Source organism: Thermobia domestica, chromosome 2 (genome assembly GCF_964235325.1).
Source record: "Thermobia domestica chromosome 2, izTheDome1.hap1.1, whole genome shotgun sequence".
In the NCBI taxonomy this organism is placed as follows: domain Eukaryota; kingdom Metazoa; phylum Arthropoda; class Insecta; order Zygentoma; family Lepismatidae; genus Thermobia; species Thermobia domestica.
The window spans coordinates 304363332-304384129 of NC_137455.1; the positions used below are offsets into that span (position 1 = coordinate 304363332).

At 35.3% G+C, this 20798-nt stretch overlaps 1 protein-coding gene across 1 annotated transcript; it reads left to right on the forward strand.

Moving 5' to 3' along the window:
- Positions 1-553: 553 nt before the first annotated feature.
- LOC145679830 (uncharacterized) lies at positions 554-19358 on the forward strand. The gene is made up of 4 exons (XM_081750351.1): positions 554-963; positions 6813-6985; positions 16531-16670; positions 19272-19358. The coding sequence occupies exons 1-3, from the start codon at positions 687-689 to the stop codon at positions 16627-16629; spliced, it is 549 nt and encodes a 182-aa protein (XP_081606477.1). The 5' UTR covers positions 554-686; the 3' UTR covers positions 16630-16670; positions 19272-19358.
- Positions 19359-20798: the final 1440 nt, after the last annotated feature.

The window sequence follows — 20798 nt, forward strand, 5'->3', positions numbered from 1 at the left end:
AATATACTCTTTCGTTACTGGAGAAAATATATTCCTTGTTATATCTGAGAAGTATTCCAAATATTTACCAGAAACATTTTCAAAAAAATGTTTGGAAAACATTTTATGAAGTACAGGAAATACATTTTTAGAACGATAGCAGGAAAATAATGTAGCGAAAATTTTCACAAATTGTACTAGAAATATTGTGTTGAATGTAATGTAATATGTTTTTAATGTTGAGAGAGAAAATATTTAGGAAGCAATACTAAAAATGTTTTACATGCATGATATAGAAAACAAAATAGGTTCCAAATGGACTCTCCATAGGACGTTTAGTCTTGGAGCCACTTTTCATACCGATTTGCGTTAATGCAACGCAAAAGTAGTGTTTCATTTGGCCGGCTTAGAAGTCATGCAGAGGTTGGTATAGTTCTGTTCACGACATAAAATGGGCTAATTATGTATGCTGTGATATTTTCAGTTGAAACATGGGCTGATCCTGAAATACGAATTTAATTATTAGTGGAGATTGAATACAATATAAAGGAATGTTCCTTGCCGGCCTGGCATCATTGGAATTTTCGTATGTTTCTGTGTCGTGCGTGTGTATTTTTTCAAATTTTAAAAATTTTATTCTGAGTGTTATGCAGGATTTATACTGTACCAATTATTATCCGGCGTAGTAAAGTACAGGAAAATAATGTATGAAGCTTAAATACTATCACGTTAAGTTGTGTGAAGCGAAGAGTTATCTAAAAGAAGGAATCATGTATTCTCCGACTTCTGATACGAGATCTATAGGGAAGTTAATGGATCGATTCAGAAGCTATGTAGGTACTGAAAATACTTTTCCGAATAGACCTATAGCCACAAAGCTAAATTTTGACGACACATTCGACCTCTTAAATAAAAGGAAAGGGGATAGTGATGGCCAAAGACAATTACGGAAAAAGAAAAAGGAAGAACCATCAGCAGAGGAAGGTAGATATCGACGTTGGAGATATTTTCGATAAAGTATCTTGTGAGCATAAAGTGTAAAGTTAATGTAAACTGAAATGAGTGTGCAATGAGTCTGAGAAAGCAAACTATAGATTAGTCTATTCCGTGCAGTTTTACTATCCTGATCCATAGTGTATGCAGTAGTAGGAGTAGCAGTAGAAAGGTTAGAAGCTCTCCCCCCCCCAGGGATTCGTTGGGTTCTGTTCTCGGATTGAGTATAGCCTGCTCCCCCCAGTGATTTTTAACGAATCATAGTGATTCTAACGATTCATACTAGTTCTTAATGAATCGGAATCGCATGTTATAAAGATTTAAGATGTAAATCTTGTGGTAAGGAAGCTCTTTTAGTATAAGTAGTAGTAGTAGTAGTAGTAGTGGTAGTTACTAGCAATAGTAGTAGTAGTAGTGGTAGTAGCAATAGTAGTAGTAGTAGGAACGGGTTAGAAGCCCCGCAGGGGTTGGTTGGGTTCTGTTCTCGATATAAATAGTAGTAGCAGTAGTAGTAGTAGTAGGAGCAGTAGTAGTAATAGTAATAGTAGTTGTAGTAGTAGTAGTAGTAGTAGCAGCAGTAGTAGTAGTAGTAGTAGTGACTCTTCCAGTTCCGGTGACAAAGAACTGGGGGGAGCGGGCTATACACAAGCCCTGTTCTCAACATAAAATGGGCAAATTAAACACTTTCCAAAATTTTTCTGTACATTTTACAATGTGTGGATCCGCATAGTAAAACTGCACCGTCTTTTCTGTTCTAATTTGAGGTTCCTGATTGTAAGGGCCAGGCTTGGGTAGTAAAATGTGGGGTCAATTACATAAGGCGAGAATAAAAATCGTAATGTACAGAATATTTTTTTTTTTTTTTTGATAAACTAACCCAAAGTGGAGATGAGTTGTCAGAATACAGCAGCAGTAATGTATTAACGTATACTGCGCTATTCTATTTTAGGTCAGATACTGCCAATATTTATGTTAACTTCTTTAATCGGAAAATTCACTGTTTACTAGCTTAGAGAGTATTTTCAAAGTGAAGAGCTACATTTCTCGAAGCAGATTCAGTCTAGGAAGGCTTTAGCTTTGTGCGAATAAATATAGTGTAGAGTTCGGATATACACCATGCTACAGTTCAAAATGACCCGCGCTATGTGGGAACTAGCAAGCACTAGTGCTGTCTGAATCAGAACGGTAAAGGTAGTGGAGGCAGCAAAGTGTAGGTGCGACTGCGAGTAAAGAGTGATATTGAAAAATAGAACAATTTACATATTTCTCCTGTACATTTTAATGGTTTATTCTCGCAATTAAGAAGTTGTCTTTTACTGGAACATCGCCTTCATAACTTGAGTTAATGGTGGCTTCTTTGTGCAGTATGTAAATACAAGCGTATACTTTGAATCAGGGTGGATTGATTTAAATCGAGATTTAAATCACTTGATTTTTTAAATAAAAATCGTTGATTTAAATCAAATTCCGAAATAATTTAAAGTGAAAATAAGTAAAGTCCCGTTTTCTGTTATTCCGATTTTATGGAAGATGATAATCATAATACAATGAGACTCAAATGTACAGTATGTACAGCTTTGAAAACAAGTGTCATGCAGAGGATGATTAGGGAAAATCCCGTTTTGAACGGGTAACAGGGCAATCCTGTTTTCTTCTCTTCGTAACATAGGGTTTATATTGTAAATCGTTAGCTATTCCAACGGGGAAATCACCATCGACATTTAAGACGAAGATTCTTTTGTGTGCGCGTCAATATATTTGTTCCCAGATAATACGGCGTATTTAGAAGTGTCCTATCCCTCTCCGATTTTTTTTTTGTTTGTTTTGTTTAGACTTTATAACTTTAGGCAAAATTTAGTATTTCGTGCCGCAAGCTAGTTACAATTTCCTTTAAGATATGCCCCTGCCAAATATCAGTGACTTTCGAGGAAAAAAGTGTCACTTTAATAAGCGTTGCTGTACTTTTTCCTTAACTTTTAATTATATCACCTATTTTTAGGTGATAGGATAAAATCTTTATTATTCGATTAAAAAAGTACCAATAAAGCTTTTTACTTCCTTTTTTCAAGATTGAAGGAATTGTAGAGCACGTTACATGTGCTTTCACTTCTCTCTGCGTCGAGACATAGGATGTGAGGACGTCATAAATTAAAAAAAAAAAAAGATATTTTTTGTGCCTATTTTTATTATTTTTTGGCGGGCCTACATTTTGCATTCAGAATACTGAAATTCTGCACACTCGTTCAGTGCACCCTTAGTATTTTTCAGATGATTTCAGATCTCCGCGTGAAAACAGGGGAGTCCAGAAAGGCGAAAATGTAAAAAAAAAAAAAAAAAAAAAAAAAGATATTTTTAACAAAAAATAGCTTTCTTCGCGATTTCCCCGCCTAAGATGGAGACATCCATCTGAAAGACTGTTCTGTTCCGAAGAGAATGGTGTACGAACCATGATCTTAGGATAAATAGGGATGTTTCAGTAAACTGTTAACTGAGATCATGTTTTGTACGGAAATCTGGGGTATTCGGGGATATTATTTTTCGCGGGCTTACTTTTGTATCTAGAAGTTTGAAATTTTGGACACCCATTCACTTCACCCCTTAGTATTTTTCAGATTTGTTTCAGATTGTTGCCTTTAAACACAGGCGGTACAGAGGGGTAAAAAGTAAAAAAAAAGGGGATATTTCTTAACAGAAAATCCGTTTATTCGCGATTTTTCAGCCCCAGATAGCCTACACGATGGACACATTTGAATGGTACCGTTTGAAACTGTTTTATTCTGGGATAAATAAGATGTCTGAGGAAATTTTTATATTACATCCGTGTCATCTGGGTTATGGTGAGGATGTTCTTAGCTCATTGTTAAATATTTTTCCCGCCCTTATTATTCAAGATAGAAGCTTGAAATTTTATACACACATTTAGTACACCCTTAGTATTTAACAGTTGATTTTGAGATCTGTGCGTTAACACAAGGGAGTCCAAAGGGGATCAAAATTTGAAAAAAAAAAATCAGAAAAAATCCCAACATCTCTCAAAATTTTCCGCTTCAGGGACATGATAGGGAAAATGTGAGTGTTACCGTTTTAAAGGCTGTTCTATTCTGAAGAGAATGAGGTATGAACCATCATCCTAGGATAAATAGGGATGATGCTTGACTGAAAGTCTATAATTAAAAAAAAAAAAAAAAAAAGAAGGCCATAATTTAAAGCTAAGAAACATTGTTTGGGATTGTTATATGTTAACGATTGGGGATTAATTCAAAATTCAACCCCAATACTTTCACTTAAATGGCATAATTGGCATTTAATACTAATTTGTAATGCTTTTTCTTCAGTTCGCGAGTTGTATTATACGAGGAGAAAGATTTGATTTAAATAAAAAAAATTATCAAAAATGATATTTTTCCACCCTGCTTTGAATTACGTTTTAAAACTTACACGTCAGATTACGATTTTCATCTGATTATTTCATCCATATTCACATTCCTTATATTTTGATTACTTATATACATTCTCAAACAGAGTCAAATTTTAACTTTCCGGGATGAGCGCTGTAGTAATTTATGGCAGAACGAGCGGATGCATTTTTTGTAACAGTAGAGGTTATACGACTTGATTTTAATTTGTATTGTAATGTATTTGTTTTAGTTTACATTTACGTGGGAATGTACTATTTTAGGTCCGTATAGATTTGCAAAATTTACAAAAGGAGTACTACTTTTATTTCAGGAGAGCAGTGTGCAATTAACAGGGTTGGCTGGTTTAAACCAGCTGTTTTTTTTTTTAAAAAACCAACTGGTTTAAACCAAAAAATAGAAAAAAAAAACGAAAAATGCTTTAAATCGTGTGAACTTCATGGTGACGTTTCCACATATCAAACCATCCGCATTACATTTATCTACTTTCCACCCTTTAATCAAGGGATCTCGTGTTTAATTCTCGGTCGAACCACAACCCATCTTTCAAGTGTAAACCAAGTAGCGATTCGAGGTGTCCCTCTAAGCAGGAGTCCTCTCCGTGATAAACTTGGTATTTCATAAGGATGTTAAGCCTAAACATACGAAATGAAACCAAATGATATATTTCTACTTGAATGAATGCCTGTTGTTTTATAAAGAAGCCAAGGTTGCTTAAATATATTGATAGAAATTGCCAAATTTATCAAGTGCCTACGTAGCTTCCAACATCAGCTTGGATTTGACTTGGTTTTAATTTTATTGAATGATATATACATACCAAATTTGTAATTTAATACCTCAATTTTAGCGTAGTGATTATGATCCGTTGACCTTAAAATTTTACATACAGATACATGTAAAGTAATAACAGGATTTTCCTAATGGCTAAGGCGGGAGTTTCCCGATTTATATATAATTCTAGGTATAATGTTTTTACTTGTGTAACTGTTTGTCTTTTTGCCCTTCTGAAATTACTCTTGACAATTATATTAACAAGTAGGACCATGTAAAGATCAGTACAACGTATTTTTATCAGAAGTCCTTCGTGAGTGAGTCGGCAATCGCATTTGTGACCAATTAGTCCCGGTTTCGTGTCCAAATGGACAATTACTCTTGGATGTAAGTCGAGAAGCGGTTTGGATTCCGCTTTAAGCTTGTGACCCCTTCCAGCATAACCTTGTTGTTGCATAATAACACCAAGGGGAAACAAACTAATTTCTGTCCATATTTAATATGAATACATAGAGTAAATTATTTAAACCCAAAAACTGGTTTAAACAAACAAACAAACAAAAAGTTTAAACCTCCCCCCCCCAAAAAGTTTTTCTCAATAAAAACCATGGTTTTGGCCAACCCTGGTAATTAATAACAATATATGATGATTTTAGTCTTTACGTAATCATTAGCTTACGCGAATACGCACCCTCGCTGACGCACTTATTCCTTACGGACGCAACTTCACGCTGCCCCATTCCTTGTTGCGTTCCTGTCCTGGCTCGGTTATGTAGCATTTGTAGTTTTTAGTGGCAACCACATACTCATGTTGGTTGGTGTTTATATCACAACCGTTTCAATGGCATTCCTTCGAACGCGTATTTACACCCGTAACAAGTAAGCCTTCCTAAAGTGTCTTTCGTCCAGTAATATAACTCTTCCCGTAAGAAATACTGTAGTTGCTGAGACTGAATTTACTGATCAAAGATTTGAAATGTAATGAATTTGAGTATGTGGAGCTAGGACAGTACTTTATACTTTTACTTGTTATCTGGCGTATATTGTCTTTCACTTTGAGTTCTGTTATTATGCTGAATAAAATTAACAAGTCAAAATACAGATATAGGCGTAGTAACAATGCAGAACGGGCTGTTCTTTTTATTTATTTTTTAATATATATATATATATATATATATATATATATATATATATATACAAGAAAGGGAATTTCCATAAGTGATGACAAATTATTGTTGTGTTTGATCTAGTTACGCATCGTGGTTTTAGTTGTTAATTATAGAAACGAGCGTAGTGAATCTTCTACAATTCGACTCGATCGGCATTTGTTTATTTGTTTTTCGTTTGTTCTATGATAATTATCGTAAAAGTTAAAATGAAAACGCGGCGTGTGTGTCTTTCTTCAACTGGCGGAAATAATTTTATTGCTTGGGGTTGTAAAACTTCAAATGAAACGTTTGTTTTATATCTTAACGCTTATGCCATGTAGTCTAAAGAAGACGTGGGGATCACGGTGGTTCGTTTGTAGAATGCTTACTTCTGGTGCGTTGGGTAAGCAGGTCACAATACTTCCTTGAGAATTCTTACATATTTATACAGAAAGCAAATTTAGGAAAATGATAATATTTATTTTTATTATTATATTTTCAGTTTTAGCTGAAAGGTTAGAAACAGCGGAAATGGAACCAGCTAGTTGCCATGCGAGGAACAAAGTGCTGGAATGCAACATGAGGGATCTTAAGACGTCGAAAGAAGAAATGGAATGTAAGCTGAAGCAAGAAAGACAAGCTCTAAAAATAGAAAGGGGTCATGATAAAGAAAAGGTGAGTGAACTATGTATGTTCAGATAACGTTCCATAGTTATACTCTTTATGCTAAACGAGATGGATGAAGAATGAACGTAAATAATTAAGAAATTACATTTTTGTACTCTCCCGCAGGGAATCGAACGTGAGACTACGTGCCCGAAATGCACACACACTAGTAACTAGATCAGCGGGCAGTACTATGTATTTTCAGATTACGATATTCATTTCTTCTTTTTGTATTAGAACAAGTGTAATTTGTCAGTTAATTACGTTACACAGACACAGTTTATTCAACTGAGTGTGAAATTGGGGGGTGGAGGGACTGTAGGCACGATATTAAATAGTAGATCTCTCAATGCACCTAGTTCGATCCTAGAGTATGTGAGATTATGATGGACAACGTGATAAGCGTGAATTTTCTTTTTCCCTTCACAGTTTCTTTTCACCAATTCTTTCATCAGTATCCCTAGTTCGATCCTAGAGTATGTGAGTTTATGATGGACAACCTGATGAGCGTGAGTTTTCTTTTCACCGATTCTTTCATCAATATCCCTAGTTCGATCCTAGGCTGTGTGAGTTTATGATGGACAACGTGATGAACGTGAGTTTTCTTTTTCCCTCCACATTTTCTTTTCACCAATTCTTTCACCAGCATCCCTAGTTCGATCCTAGGCTGTGCGAGTTTATGATGAACAACGTGATGAGCGTGAGCCGCAGCTTGAGGTGTGAGCGTGAGCTTTGGCTAAAAGTGTTAGGGGGGGCGCGGTGGCTCAGTGGTAGAGCGTTCACCTCTGGTGCTTGGGGTCCCGGGTTCGATCCCAGCCCCCGCCAAGTGAACTTTGTGGTGGACAAACACCGTGCTCGTGGGTTTTCTCGGGGTTCTCCCGTTTCCTCCCACTTTCTTCATTCCACCATTTCACTCATCTCTCACCATCACCGTCTCCTTTAGCCTAACCGGCATAACCGTGGGACGTAAAACTTAAAGATTTCATTTCATTTCATTTTTGGCTAAAAGTGTAATAATTGGTTTCTTTCTTTACCAAAGTTTTACATTTAATTCACATAATAATGCCGAGTGAGCGTTAGCGAGTGGAGACGGGTTAGTGCCCCGCAGGGCACGTTGTTTTCTGTTTTTATTACAGCTAAATGGGAAGACGTTCCTGTGTTCTAGAAGATTGCTGCCTTCTTGGTTATGTCACTAACCGTTACAGTAAACAATATAACTTTCTCCACGTTTCTTTATATTAGTATATATCAGGGTTGGCAAAAACCATGGCTTTTATTAAAAAAAAAGCACTTTTTTTGGTTTAAACCAGGATTGCTTGGTTTAAATAATTTGCTCTATATATTCATATCATATATGGACAGAAATAAGTTTTTTTTTTCATCCTGATGTTATTGTGCAACAACGGGGTTATGCTGGAAGGGGTCACATAAGCTTAAAGCGGAATAAAAACCGCTTCTCGAGTTACATCCGAGAGAAATTGTCCTCCATTTGAACTCGGAACCAGGACTAATTGACCACAAATGCGATACGTCTGCCGACTCACTCACGAAGGAATCCTGATAAAAATACGTTGAACTGTGCTACCTACCGTTCCCCTTGGGTGCTGGCTCACGAAGAACTCCCTAAGAAAACAGCTGATAACAATCCTGGTTCAGGCTCATACTCTGTTGGGCGCAGATTGATAATGTTAAAATGTGAACAGTGATTTGACATGAGCCACGTTGGTGCTTTTAGACTCAGGTTGTGTTATACTTACTTTTGCGTATGCACACGCATACATACACGTAACTGGCAAGCCGTCTGCTCGCAGGAATTCACACACACATGAATGAAGAAGGTGATACTTAGGTAAATTCCTATTTATTGAGTATAGATATATGTGGGTACGGAACAATATATATATATTAACAACACACAAAATTCTCACTTGGCAGAGCTAAATGCTCAAACAGAAGAAGTTGCTCTACGGCAATCAAATAAGCAAAATGAAGAATAAACTTTTAACACTGCATGGTAAATGTAAATATGCACACACTCGATATGAACACTAGAAACATAGCCCTTGTTTGAATATCGCTAGCACTATATATTCACTCTTCGTGTTATGCTAAGACTTCCACTATGTGATAATGACGAGGGGAAAAGGGGGGAATACTGCTGATTGAGGTTTCTTAAAAGACGTTACATCTCCAGAAGGTATTTGTTATCTTGCTTCACATCCTACATATATTAATGTAGCACTAAAAAAATTCTTTATACTATCCTTCTATACGATGTCTTGCACTGCCTATTCCTCCAGCAAACTTTTCCACACTCTTGCTACAACGGATTCTTTTTGCTAACTTTTTGCTTCTGCTCACACTTGGGAATAACCCGTTTCGATACTTACGGTTGACAATGCACCATGTAAAATAATAAAGAAAATGTTAATGTTTTCCGCATTCATAGACAATACCAATGTGTCGATTTTATAATAAAGAATACTGGCAACATTTGATTTGATCCCGTGGGAAAGAAGCTTGGAAATAATAGTTGAAAAAGTGTAGCAGTCTTAACTAATAAATTCTTCCCATGGTTATAGATTTTTATGCACTGCTGTTATAGGTAAAACTGTTCAGTGGAAAGAAACGAACGATGGTAATTGTGTGTATGAGTCATTCCACCTACGACTCCTGCAGGATAGGAACGTTTGTTCTCACGGCAGGAAGGATTACGTAATACGAGAGCATGAGAACACGATAAATACAATATCATTCATACACAATATCAACTTCGTATCCAAAAATATTCCCAATGTTAATAAATGTAATTAAGAAAAACGTATACGCAAAACAGTCATAGTGACGAAGACTATAAGTTGGAAACTATTTTACAGAAAGAAAAAATACGTTTGCTACGACGAAATACTCTGTTGAGACGATGAGCGTTGCATTGAAAAACAACAACTTCTTTGTTCTATCGTGAGAAGCGATAAGAACGACTGAAGAACACCTGCATACACAGAACGAGCTGAAATTCCCACCAAAGGAGAAATAGCTTTTAGTTGAGTAAAATAATAATTTCGTTGCATGAATAAAAGTTAAAAAGAAATACACTGGTCGTCCAAAAACATGCTTCTTGATATAATTGTCAAGAGTAATTTCGGAAGAGCAAAAAGATAAGCAGTTGCACAAGTAAAACTATTATATAATTATATATAGAATTTCATAGGGACAATTTCTAAGTACTACGGAGTACAGAACTAACTTAGTTCAAGTTAGTTAACAATGACTTTTATTGGTCCAAATTAAAGAAATACAACGACTTAATTTGGATATCAGTAAGAAAAGTGAATAAAGATACGAATTATTTGAGTCCACTTTGGCTCAGACTCATTTATACATAAATAGATACCAAAAATAGTTCTCATTTCACTAAATGCCTCTCGTGGGGTCTGTATGACCCCCCCCACACACACACACACAAAGTACGGCATTTCGAAGTATTTTATTAATAGTAAACATTGAAACGAAACAATATTTAGAATTTTTCTTTGATTGCAATTACATAACAATAATAACAACTACAAAAAAATCACAAACATTTATAAACTTAAAAAAAAAATTGCTTTTGTAGTATAATCTTTTTGAGTAATGAATGGGGAATTCAGGTCTGAATATAACACGAATAATATATGGGAGTGAAACGTGATAACCCACAAATGTGTGTTCATCAAGATTTTACAAACACTTACACTTTTACGAACATTTTTCGTTTTTTGGTTTAAACCAGTTGGTTTTTTTGAAAAAACCAGATGGTTTAAACGAGCCAACCCTGGTATATATATATATAGGGTGTAAAAAAATTTAAAGCATCAAACCTACAGAGGTGATTTGTCACATCAGATCAAAGGAATAGTTCATATGGACCTGTGGTAAAAAGTCCATACTTTCGAAGCTATAGACTGTCGAAGACATAAGAAAATAAACTTTAAAAATCTATAGCTTCAGTTTGGGACCGAGCGCAGTCAAGGAAGACATCACTTAAGAACTAGTATGTGCCCTATTCAGATACCCATGTTTCAGAATTCTGCGGTGCTTGCGTATCAATGGACAGTTTATGAGCACTTCAACTTTTCTGAGTATTCCTCAACTGGCTCTATAAAAATTAATGTGTAAGTGCCGCAAGATTCTGAAATATGGATATTTGGATAGGACACATACTAGTTCTTAAGTAATGTGTTGACTCGACTGGGATCGGTCTCACAGTAATGGAACTCTGGACCTCTAAATTTCCTTTTCACACGTTTTCGGCAGCCTGTAACTATAGACGTTTGACCACAGGTCCATATGAACTTTTTTTTTTCTTTTCGTGTGCAGAGTAAGAATTAAATGATAACTTAGCTGCTGATAGTCGAATTTCGGTTAAAACTACGCTAGAAGTCGTGTAGCCGAATAGTAACCGAGTAGTACTCAGTGATACTACACTTTGCCTTTTCCTGGATTACTATAGTACGGAAGGTATAACATCGTTGCTTTCCCGTGAAAAGTTGTAATGACGTTTATGGGGAGTTGCCAGCTTGGTTACTCGTGGCGCGCTAAGCTCAGTGAATGGTGGCTGGTGATTTGCTATCCTCTTACCACACCCCCAGTGACGAGCAGGTCCAAGTGCGGGAAGCCAATGACGCTATACCTTCTGACCTTTAGTTACCAAGAAAATTGTCAAAAGGTGTTAACCAACTTACTTGGTTACATTAAGCAAAAGGAATAACAGCTGTACAGTTTTGCGGTAAAAATAGCCGTCTCGTCTTTGTAATTGCTCATTGCACTTAATTATTGCCGGTATTTGGGCTGTTATAGACAATTAGTTATTTTAACCCCTCTTCCTTGGTTGCAGGACTCAGTTATTCAGGATAAATTAACACGTCTCAATTGATCTTTCTTTTCGAGTATCGAAATTCTTATATAATATTAAATTAGCTGCAGTATGGGATATTTCGAAGTAAATTTTTCTGGTCACAGTATGAAACATCCTCAGATATGCTAGTTGTCATTGTCGTGTATGCGATGCACTAACCAATTAAAGTAGTGTATACTAATTACGGCTCTCGATTAATTTAATCGTGTGGTTGGCGTAATCATAAATATACTCATCTTTATTAAAAATTAGTTGCTATATAGATGTATATGTAGTATATAAGCGAATTTTAAAGGGAAATGTAGACATAGTAACTCCCACAGGATTTTTTACAGGGGGAAGTGGGCAAAATGACCGACATACAAGCAAAGACGCGGATACAAATACCTAGAACCACATAATATTTAATGTAAAAAAACAATTATTACAACTAACTGCTAACTTCACTAACTGTTGTGTGCGAATAAAAAAAAATTAGCATATTTTAATACTAATTGGGAAAATCCATTTCTAAAGGAAGTGCTCCCTGCAGCGGGCGGCTATGGTTACAGAATACAGTTTTAGTGTTATTGATACTTCGTAAGTGAAATCCTCATTTAGTTGGGCGAGGAATCTAGAATACAATAGTGCTATGATAAAGAAAAGAGTAAGTTTTTATATTTTAGGTATGTTTTGTATTTGTAACCTGTTCTTCTTTCCGAAAGTATATTCTCCTTTAGAAAAACTTAACTCTGTGCTTCAGAAGTGCAGAAGTACAACTCTTATGTAAATCAGGCGCAAATATATGTATTGAAAATTGAAAGTAAAGATTACCATGAAAAAAGGCAATGATAGAACGACAGTGTGAAAAATACGAACCAACCAGTGCTAGATAGCCACTGAAAAGCACGAATATTATCGAATATTATTAACAGAGTGAGCACAAGGGTGTAGCAGGATGAGCTTGGTGTGCTTCCGTATGGAGCGGGCATGTCAGCGACGGTGGATATGCACGTAACCGAGGGTAGTGTAAACATTTTATATCCCATACAACTATGCCTTACATCTAATAGAGCTTTACTTCACACCTGTGGTTCTGCATCATCTCTTTACATAATGCCTTGAGTTCATAATAGCTTCCTTACGGAGTACTATGCATTACGTATTACGTATTTCTACCTATGATAAATATTATAATAGATATAAGGTTCCGATATATAGTTACATGTAGATTGCTATTGCAAAATGAATCAACATATAAATGACATAAATAATGGTTTGCGCCTTCCATTTCAACTCAGCCAAAAAAAAAAAGTACCATCACCATCTCAGATATTGTTGAAACTTTTTTATAGCAACTAGACATGTTTTTTAAATGACCCGTATTTTTTGTTGTCGGAAAAGATTTTCCCGCCAAGTAATGGGCCATCAAAACGGGAAGTTCAATTTACGAATTTTAGAGGACGTGGAAAATGGTAAACTTCGTAGCCTCATCATTCAGCTATGGAGACAGATAGTTATAATTCTTGTTGTGGTATGTGCACTCATGACAAAAATTATTGTCGCATGTCTATAAATATGTTGTTGTAGGAATATAATTTGATAACGAATTCGTCCGGTATTTCTTATAATGTTAGTATGTGTATAATCGGGAAAGACGATGTATGTGGCAAATTTCATGTCAAAAGAGCAGTAAATAAGAACAATAAAACGAAAATAAAACTTTCTTGTCCATTTAGCAACATTTTGTTTTACTCATTCTAATTTTCGTGTTTGTAATTCTTTTCTTCTGAAATTTACTACGAATATACATTTCCCGATTATACATGTAGTATCAGTATTAATAGTACCCTGCAAAATCATTATCAAATTATATTCTTACAAGAAGACAGTTATAGATATGCGACAATCATTTTGGACATGAGTGTACATAGGGATATAAATAAAATATATTTTATTATAGTTTGGTTTGCGCATGTGTATCTTTTGGTACATAAATTAACAAATGAACGTAAGTTTATCTCTAAAGTCGAAGTTTGCGTCGAGCAAAGACCTAGTTACGCGCTTCTCGAAAAAAAAATTGTATTGCTTGTGTGTGCAACCGTCTTGTCGCAAAAAAATTCGAGAAACCGTCAAATTTTCAAAAATCACCTTTGTCGAAATCACCATAATTTAAAATCCTGAAATGTTGTCAAATTGTTCAACTTTACATGAATAATAAACACCCCAAATAGCATTGTCGACCAATGCCTCATGAATGAACTACAGCCTCTTGAAGTTAGCGAAGTTTCATTAACTTCAATATCACCGTTGGCAACACTGAAAACAATGAAAGTGCAACAATTTGATGATGTTTGTGGTTCACATTCATTAAATAAAGAATAAAAGTTTCTCCTGGCTCCTTTTTATTATTTTGATCAAACAGGCTCTCTCAAATAATAAGATGAGCCTCCCCTTCTCCGTTTTCTTAAACCGATGTAACCTGAGGTGTAAATTACGATTACGAAACAAAGTTTCACTGATTTTTTCCACTCTGAAGTAATTATTTGCTTACTTAGTGTCTTCTTCGCTAATAGCATGTAACCATGGCAGATGCTCCAATAGGTGTATTTGCACTCACAACTCGTAGCACGTTGTCGATAGTCACAAAACACTTATATTCTCTTCTCTTATTCTCTTCTGGAAACCCTGTTGAAGGTGCATGTGGAAACAGAAAAAATAATGAAATGAAATCTTGGGAGTTTTACGTTCCACGTTTATGCCGGTTAGGCTAATGAGACAGTGATTATGAGAAATGAATGAAATGGCGGAATGAAGAAAGTGGGAGGAAACGGGAGAACCCCGAAAAACACACCAGCACGGTGTTTGTCCACCACAAAGTCCACACGGCGCGAGCTGGGATCGAACCAAGGACCCCAAGCACCGGAGGTGAACGCTCTACCACTGGGCCACCGCGCCTCCTGGAAACACAAAGAACACTGCAATTTCATGTAATATTTGATTTATTGATAATATTTCTGCTATTCATCACTGGTTATTATATATGTATGTAACAAAAGTTAATTTTTGCAAATTTCTTAAATCTACACTTTGAATTGCAGAAGCTCGATTTTGGGGAAAGCATGAAGTTAGTCCATAGTGACCCGTTACTGCCATAAAAGCCAAAGATGACTTCGGTAAATACCAGTTACCGGTCGCACACTTTCCCACTTTTTTTTTTTTTTTTTTATTGTCGAATTCGGTTTTTGGCAACAAGACGAGAGTAATACCCGGAGTTGGTACTTGCACTATACTCACGAATTTTTCTGCTGGTTTAATACTGTGAATCTGTTTTTCGTTTTCCCGTGTTGCCACATTCTTATCCCCCCTCTCCCCAATACGTCGCAGAGACCCTTACCACGGCCGGTTTCACTGAAAAGCCACTGCTTTATCGGACCTGTCTGCATCTTGGACATCTGAAAGCAATTTTTAAAGTGGAATGCAGCACCATCAGAAATCACTGAAACGGTTTATTAAATTGTAGACACTTATTTTCACGTACTCGAACCTTTTTCTATAACGCATATTTTCGCTTTTCTTCGAGTATTTTTAGAATCTTATTCATGGCTATGAGTACGAGCCGAATCGTGTGTTTTGTCATCGTTTATTACGGCAAAACAGTCAGTTGTTTCATAATAATATATCACTCCCGTAAAGGAGATTTGCTCGTTTCTCCAGTGATCACTCTGAACTTCCCTTTGCAGAATAACAGTCCAATTTAAGCGAAGTCCACATGCAGTAAAATAGAATTTTTATCTTGAAATTTTACACGGTGCTTTGCGGTAGCATTTTTTTCCACTTTCATTGTTGCAAACTGTGACTTCAAAGTTAACGAAAGTTCGCTAACTTAAAAAGGATGTAGTTCATTCATGAAGCATTGGTCGAGAATGCTATTTGGTGTGTTTATTATTCATGTACAGTTGAACTATCTGACAAAATTTAAGAATTTGAAATTATGATGTTTTCGAGAAAATGACGATTTTTGAAAATTTGACGATTTCTCGAATTTTTTGCGATAAAACTGTTGCACACAGAAGCGATACTTTTTTTTGGGGGGGGGGAAGCGGGTAACTAGGTCTTACCAACCGTGAAAACAGAATTTAAAATTCGAACCGGAAGTGCTCGAAAAAAGCATAAACTTCGACTTTTCACATAAACTTACGTTCATTTGTTAATTTATGTACTTAAAGATACGCATGCGCAAACCAAACTATAATAAAATATAGTTTATTCATATCCCTATGTGCATACTACAACAAGAATTATAACTCTACATGTCCCCATTGCTGAATTGTGAGGCTCCGAATTTGATCATTTTCCACGTTTTCTACAATTCATGAATTGTACTCCCCGTCCTTGATGGCCCATTACTTGGTGGGATTTTTTTTCGACTAAAAAAAAGGCCCCTTAAAAACATGTCTAGTTCCTATTAAAAAAAAAGTTTGAACAATATCTGAGATGGCGATGGTACAATTTTATTATTTATTTATTTTTGCCTCAATTGGAACTCAGATATCTAATTTAAGTTAAAAGCAATGTACATTTCTCATTAATTTTTAGTTACTATAAAGATGTGACTTAAAATTTGTAAAATACTGTACATATTTTAATTTTTTGCATTTTTCTTTTTTTATAATAGATTATTAAAACACATGGTACAAAACGTAAGAAATGTTTATTAAGCACTGACCTGTTCCGAGAGATCAGAAAAAATGATTACGAGCTGGTTTTGGAATGAACATAGCTGTTCTTTATGCTATGTATTGGGTAGTTCAGGAAGTGAGTATTTATTGAATGTTTTATTATTCGATATGCCCATTAAACCATATAGTTGAGACTATTGTATTGATAGAAAGTTGAGACACTATAATATTAATAAATTTTCATAGAAATAGGCACTAACTATACATTTAAATAGGAAGAATGGGTCAAATAGAATTTGCTGTAGGCAGCCAATGACACCCCAAAATAAACAAACTTCTGTTCTTTATAATATATCGAACGTAAAGGAACGACATTGGTTGATTTGGCGCTTTATTGATGCATTTCGAAGGAAAAAAGAGAAGCAGGACACGAGACAATGCTTCAAAAAGACGATCCGCCCAAGAAAAGAAGAAAATTCCCGACGAGAGCTCACGTCGTGGTTCGGATTCCACGTTAATGAGTAGGTTCACGTTTTGTATAGCCTCGCTGTTCACGGGACGTTAAACTCAAAATCAACTGAACTGAAAGAAGAAAATATATTCAAGCTGATAAAAGAATTCGCCGTACAGAATTTTGAAACTGTTGACATTGCAGAATAATGCTGGATTTGGCCCATAATTCCGTCATGGAATGTTAATGTCATGGTAATTGTAACATAAGACAAAGCAAATTATTCAATAGGTATATTAGATTTCACTGTTGTTCCCTTTCCAATTCTCTGTGTTGCAAATACGTAGTAATAAGCAGTAATGCAGTGTAATGAATTGCTATGAAGTTATGAATATCCTTTACGTTAGAGATATTGTAAAGATAACTTCACAGAAGTTTACTTTGGGGTGTTGTAGGATGCCTACAGCAAATTTTATTTTAGCCCAATATAGATTCATGCTGAAAAAAAATTTTTGCAGGTCATTGTCTCTGATTTTCCTAAAATTAGGATATATCATTCTAAAAACAAAATAATTAGACCCATTTTTTCTGCACTATACAAAAAAAAAAAAAAAAAATAGAACTAAATTAAGCATTTGTTGCAACTGAGACTTTCAGTGACTGTTTTGCCATGGCATTTTAAAGAAAATGTGGATCAAATTTAACCTTTCCAAACTTCTTAACTTTAGGTTGTGCAGTTATTTTTTGAGTTTTAGTGATATTAATGCCTATTTTTAAGGCTTTTAGTACGTAATCATCCGGTTTCTATTTTTGAAGTACATTATAACCCATTTAAGTAGATTAACCTATTTAGATATACGGCTTTGTGTCCAAACGTCTCGCGCCCAAATGTCCTGCTCCGGTTTCACAGGGTGGTATAGGAGCAGAGGGCTGGTGTTATTTATCACTAGCCTTTAAGATATATCTATAAGTGAGCATAGTGAGAAGGACCACATATACTTCTACCTTATTAATTTATACAGTATGGCGATAAATTCGGTGTGCAAAAGCAGAGGGGTTATTCCTGAGAGTTTAAAAAAAATCCAATAAACAGGGCGGAAACTCCATCATTTATGTGTTATAGGCTGCTGAAATCATGAAAAAATGAACTTTAAAGGTTCATAGCTCCAAAACTATGGGACCTACCGTGGTCCGGTCAAGACTTCCCTATCCAAAAATGCGTGTTTCAGAATCCTAAGGTGCTTCCACAACAATGTTTATAAAAGGAGTTTGACTACGGGCCTATGATATAAAGTACTCTCCAACTACCTCCATAAAAATTGTTGCGTGAGTACCTTAGGATTCTAAAACATGTATTTTTGGATAGAGCACATATTAGTTCATAAGTGAAGTCTTGACCCGACTTTGGTAGGTCCCATAGTTTTGGAGCTATGGACCTTTAGAATTGATTTTTTCATGTTTTCGGCAGCCTATAACACGTGAACGATGGGCTTCTCGCCCTAAGTTTATTGGAAATTTTTTGTTTGTTTTACTCTCAGGAAACACTCCTCTGCTTTTGCACGACGAATTTAGCGCCATACTGTAGGTATCGTTAAAAAAAATGTAAATATTAAGCTAGGCTTAATCTGCACTTTTAAAAAAAAAAGTTTATATCTCTGTTACTTTATGGCAGGCATGCATATAGCGGAGTTGGGATTTGGGCACCAGAGTCCAGCGGGCAAGCTCTGTGTCGGTTTTCTACATTATTTATTTACAAATACTGAACAAAAATTCAGAATAAATTAAATCTTTTAAAAGTTTTTTTTTCTTTTTAACTCTTTTTAAAGCGAGCTTATCTTCTTTATCTTTTAAGTCGAAGCAGGAAATATAAACCACCGAACGATTTCTGTGTATGAACTCTGTCAAACTCGTAACCCAGCTGAGTTACTTTCCTTCCTTCGCTCAGTAATACTCATGCATCTACAGTTTCCATTTTCATCCTAAGTTAAGTTTATTGTGTTCTGTAATATCATTATTTTAAGTTTGGATCATAGTTTCAATTCTATATTTACACTATAACTTTATTCAGCGTACCAAATTTGAGTGATAGTTATTAAGATATTTAGTATATAACTTCCAAAAGTATAGGAAACAATGTTTTAGTATTTTTGATAGCCTGAGGTAAGATTAAAAAACCCCGCATAAAACGCTTCGTTTGACTTAACCTTGATTCAGATATATCTTTCGTTTTTAAATTTTGTCACACATGCTACAAATAGTAATTTTACAACAATTGGTTTATTTTAGGAGTCCACTGTGTTTGGAGGCTATCAACCGAGATGATTTCAAGGTACGCCGCACACAGGTACTACATAGACGGTACCAAATTTGACCGTAAGTAAGGATGAGTCCCAGAAAAAGGAAGAAAGTGTTATGACTCACCTAGCATTTCAGTGTCTTCCTATGTGATAAACTATCATCAGCCTCCCATCATTAGCGCGCGGCTTGCTCAATTTGCAGATTCGACGAAAAACGTTTTATATATAGAGTGTTTGGCATAGAGACATTTAGTATAGGAAGCCCAAAGTTCATAGCGTCAACATAACACCAATTTAAAAATATAGACTGAAGATCTAATTAATTCTTATTGACTGTGATTTTTTTTTATTGGCGTAGCTCGCTTCGTGTGATGTGTATGGTACTCATTTAAGCTAATTTGCGAGTATATTATGCTTAGTTTTAATTTATGGCAGTTAAATCACACTTCAGATTCTAAAGTAATGTATAATATACCTATTTCGTATCGCTAAATATATTCTTAGATGAAGGTGACAGAAAACTTTTCAAGAAATAGTTTAACTTATTTTGTGTGTGTTGAGGGGTTGGGGGGACGTAAGTAAACGCATGATTCTGCTGCTTGGTTTTCGGTGATTGGTACAGTCATCTTCTGAACTACAATACTAGGGTGTGGGGAAGAGTTTGTAAGGTGCAACTCTGTTCGAACTTTTCTTACAAAGTGTGTTTTTTTTTATGTTAAATAAAACTTGTTAAAATTGATACACTGATGAGGTGTATATACATTTCAAACTATTAAAATGTACGGTATGCAATTAGTAGACTTAAATTAATATAGACTTTTTGTTTATGTATTCACATTAAATATATTGTGTACTACAAATGTATACTTAATGTAAAATTTAATACATTATTACTGTAATTATTCTCAATAAATCTACAGGATTTTATTTTATGTATTGTCTTTTAAAGGTTCATTCCTTTATTTGGCTTTCGGTTTATGTAATTATAAGTAATGTAGGATGGTGGAATTTTGATCATTTTAAGGATAATTTCTTTATTATATACGATAACTCAAAGAAATAATCGATTGTATATCGCATTAAATATTTACATGATATAAAATAAGTTATTTTCCCTATTTATCATGTATAAACCTTACCACCAGTGGGGTTCTGTAGTATAGACACTGGTTGCCCAAGTACTGCACAAGTTGCGGTATAGTCAATGCGGTCTGGTTGCTTGAGCACTGACTTCAGAAGTGGTAGAATGAATGACTATTCGGAAACAGTGAGTAGCCTAGTGGTTAATGCATCGACACGGTAAGTTGAAGTTACAGGTTCAAATCTTAGTCCAGTCTTGCATTTTATTTCCTTTTGTAATTATGTACTTTAGCTTAGTAGACCTCATTTCTTTATACTCGAGTTATTTCATCATGACTTTCAACACAAGGACGACATGAACCACTCACATGTTGATAACTGGGATATCTTCCTTGTGCTCTGTCATTTATTCTACGCACTACAATAGCTGTTTTAG

Bases quoted from the DNA above. Each gene is read 5' to 3' on its own strand.
- LOC145679830 (XM_081750351.1), top strand. From the start codon at position 687: ATGAAGCTTAAATACTATCACGTTAAGTTGTGTGAAGCGAAGAGTTAT. The intron at 964-6,812 runs GTAGATATCGAC...TTATATTTTCAG, and splicing joins AGAACCATCAGCAGAGGAAG to TTTTAGCTGAAAGGTTAGAA. The intron at 6,986-16,530 runs GTGAGTGAACTA...TTTTTATAATAG, and splicing joins GGGGTCATGATAAAGAAAAG to ATTATTAAAACACATGGTAC.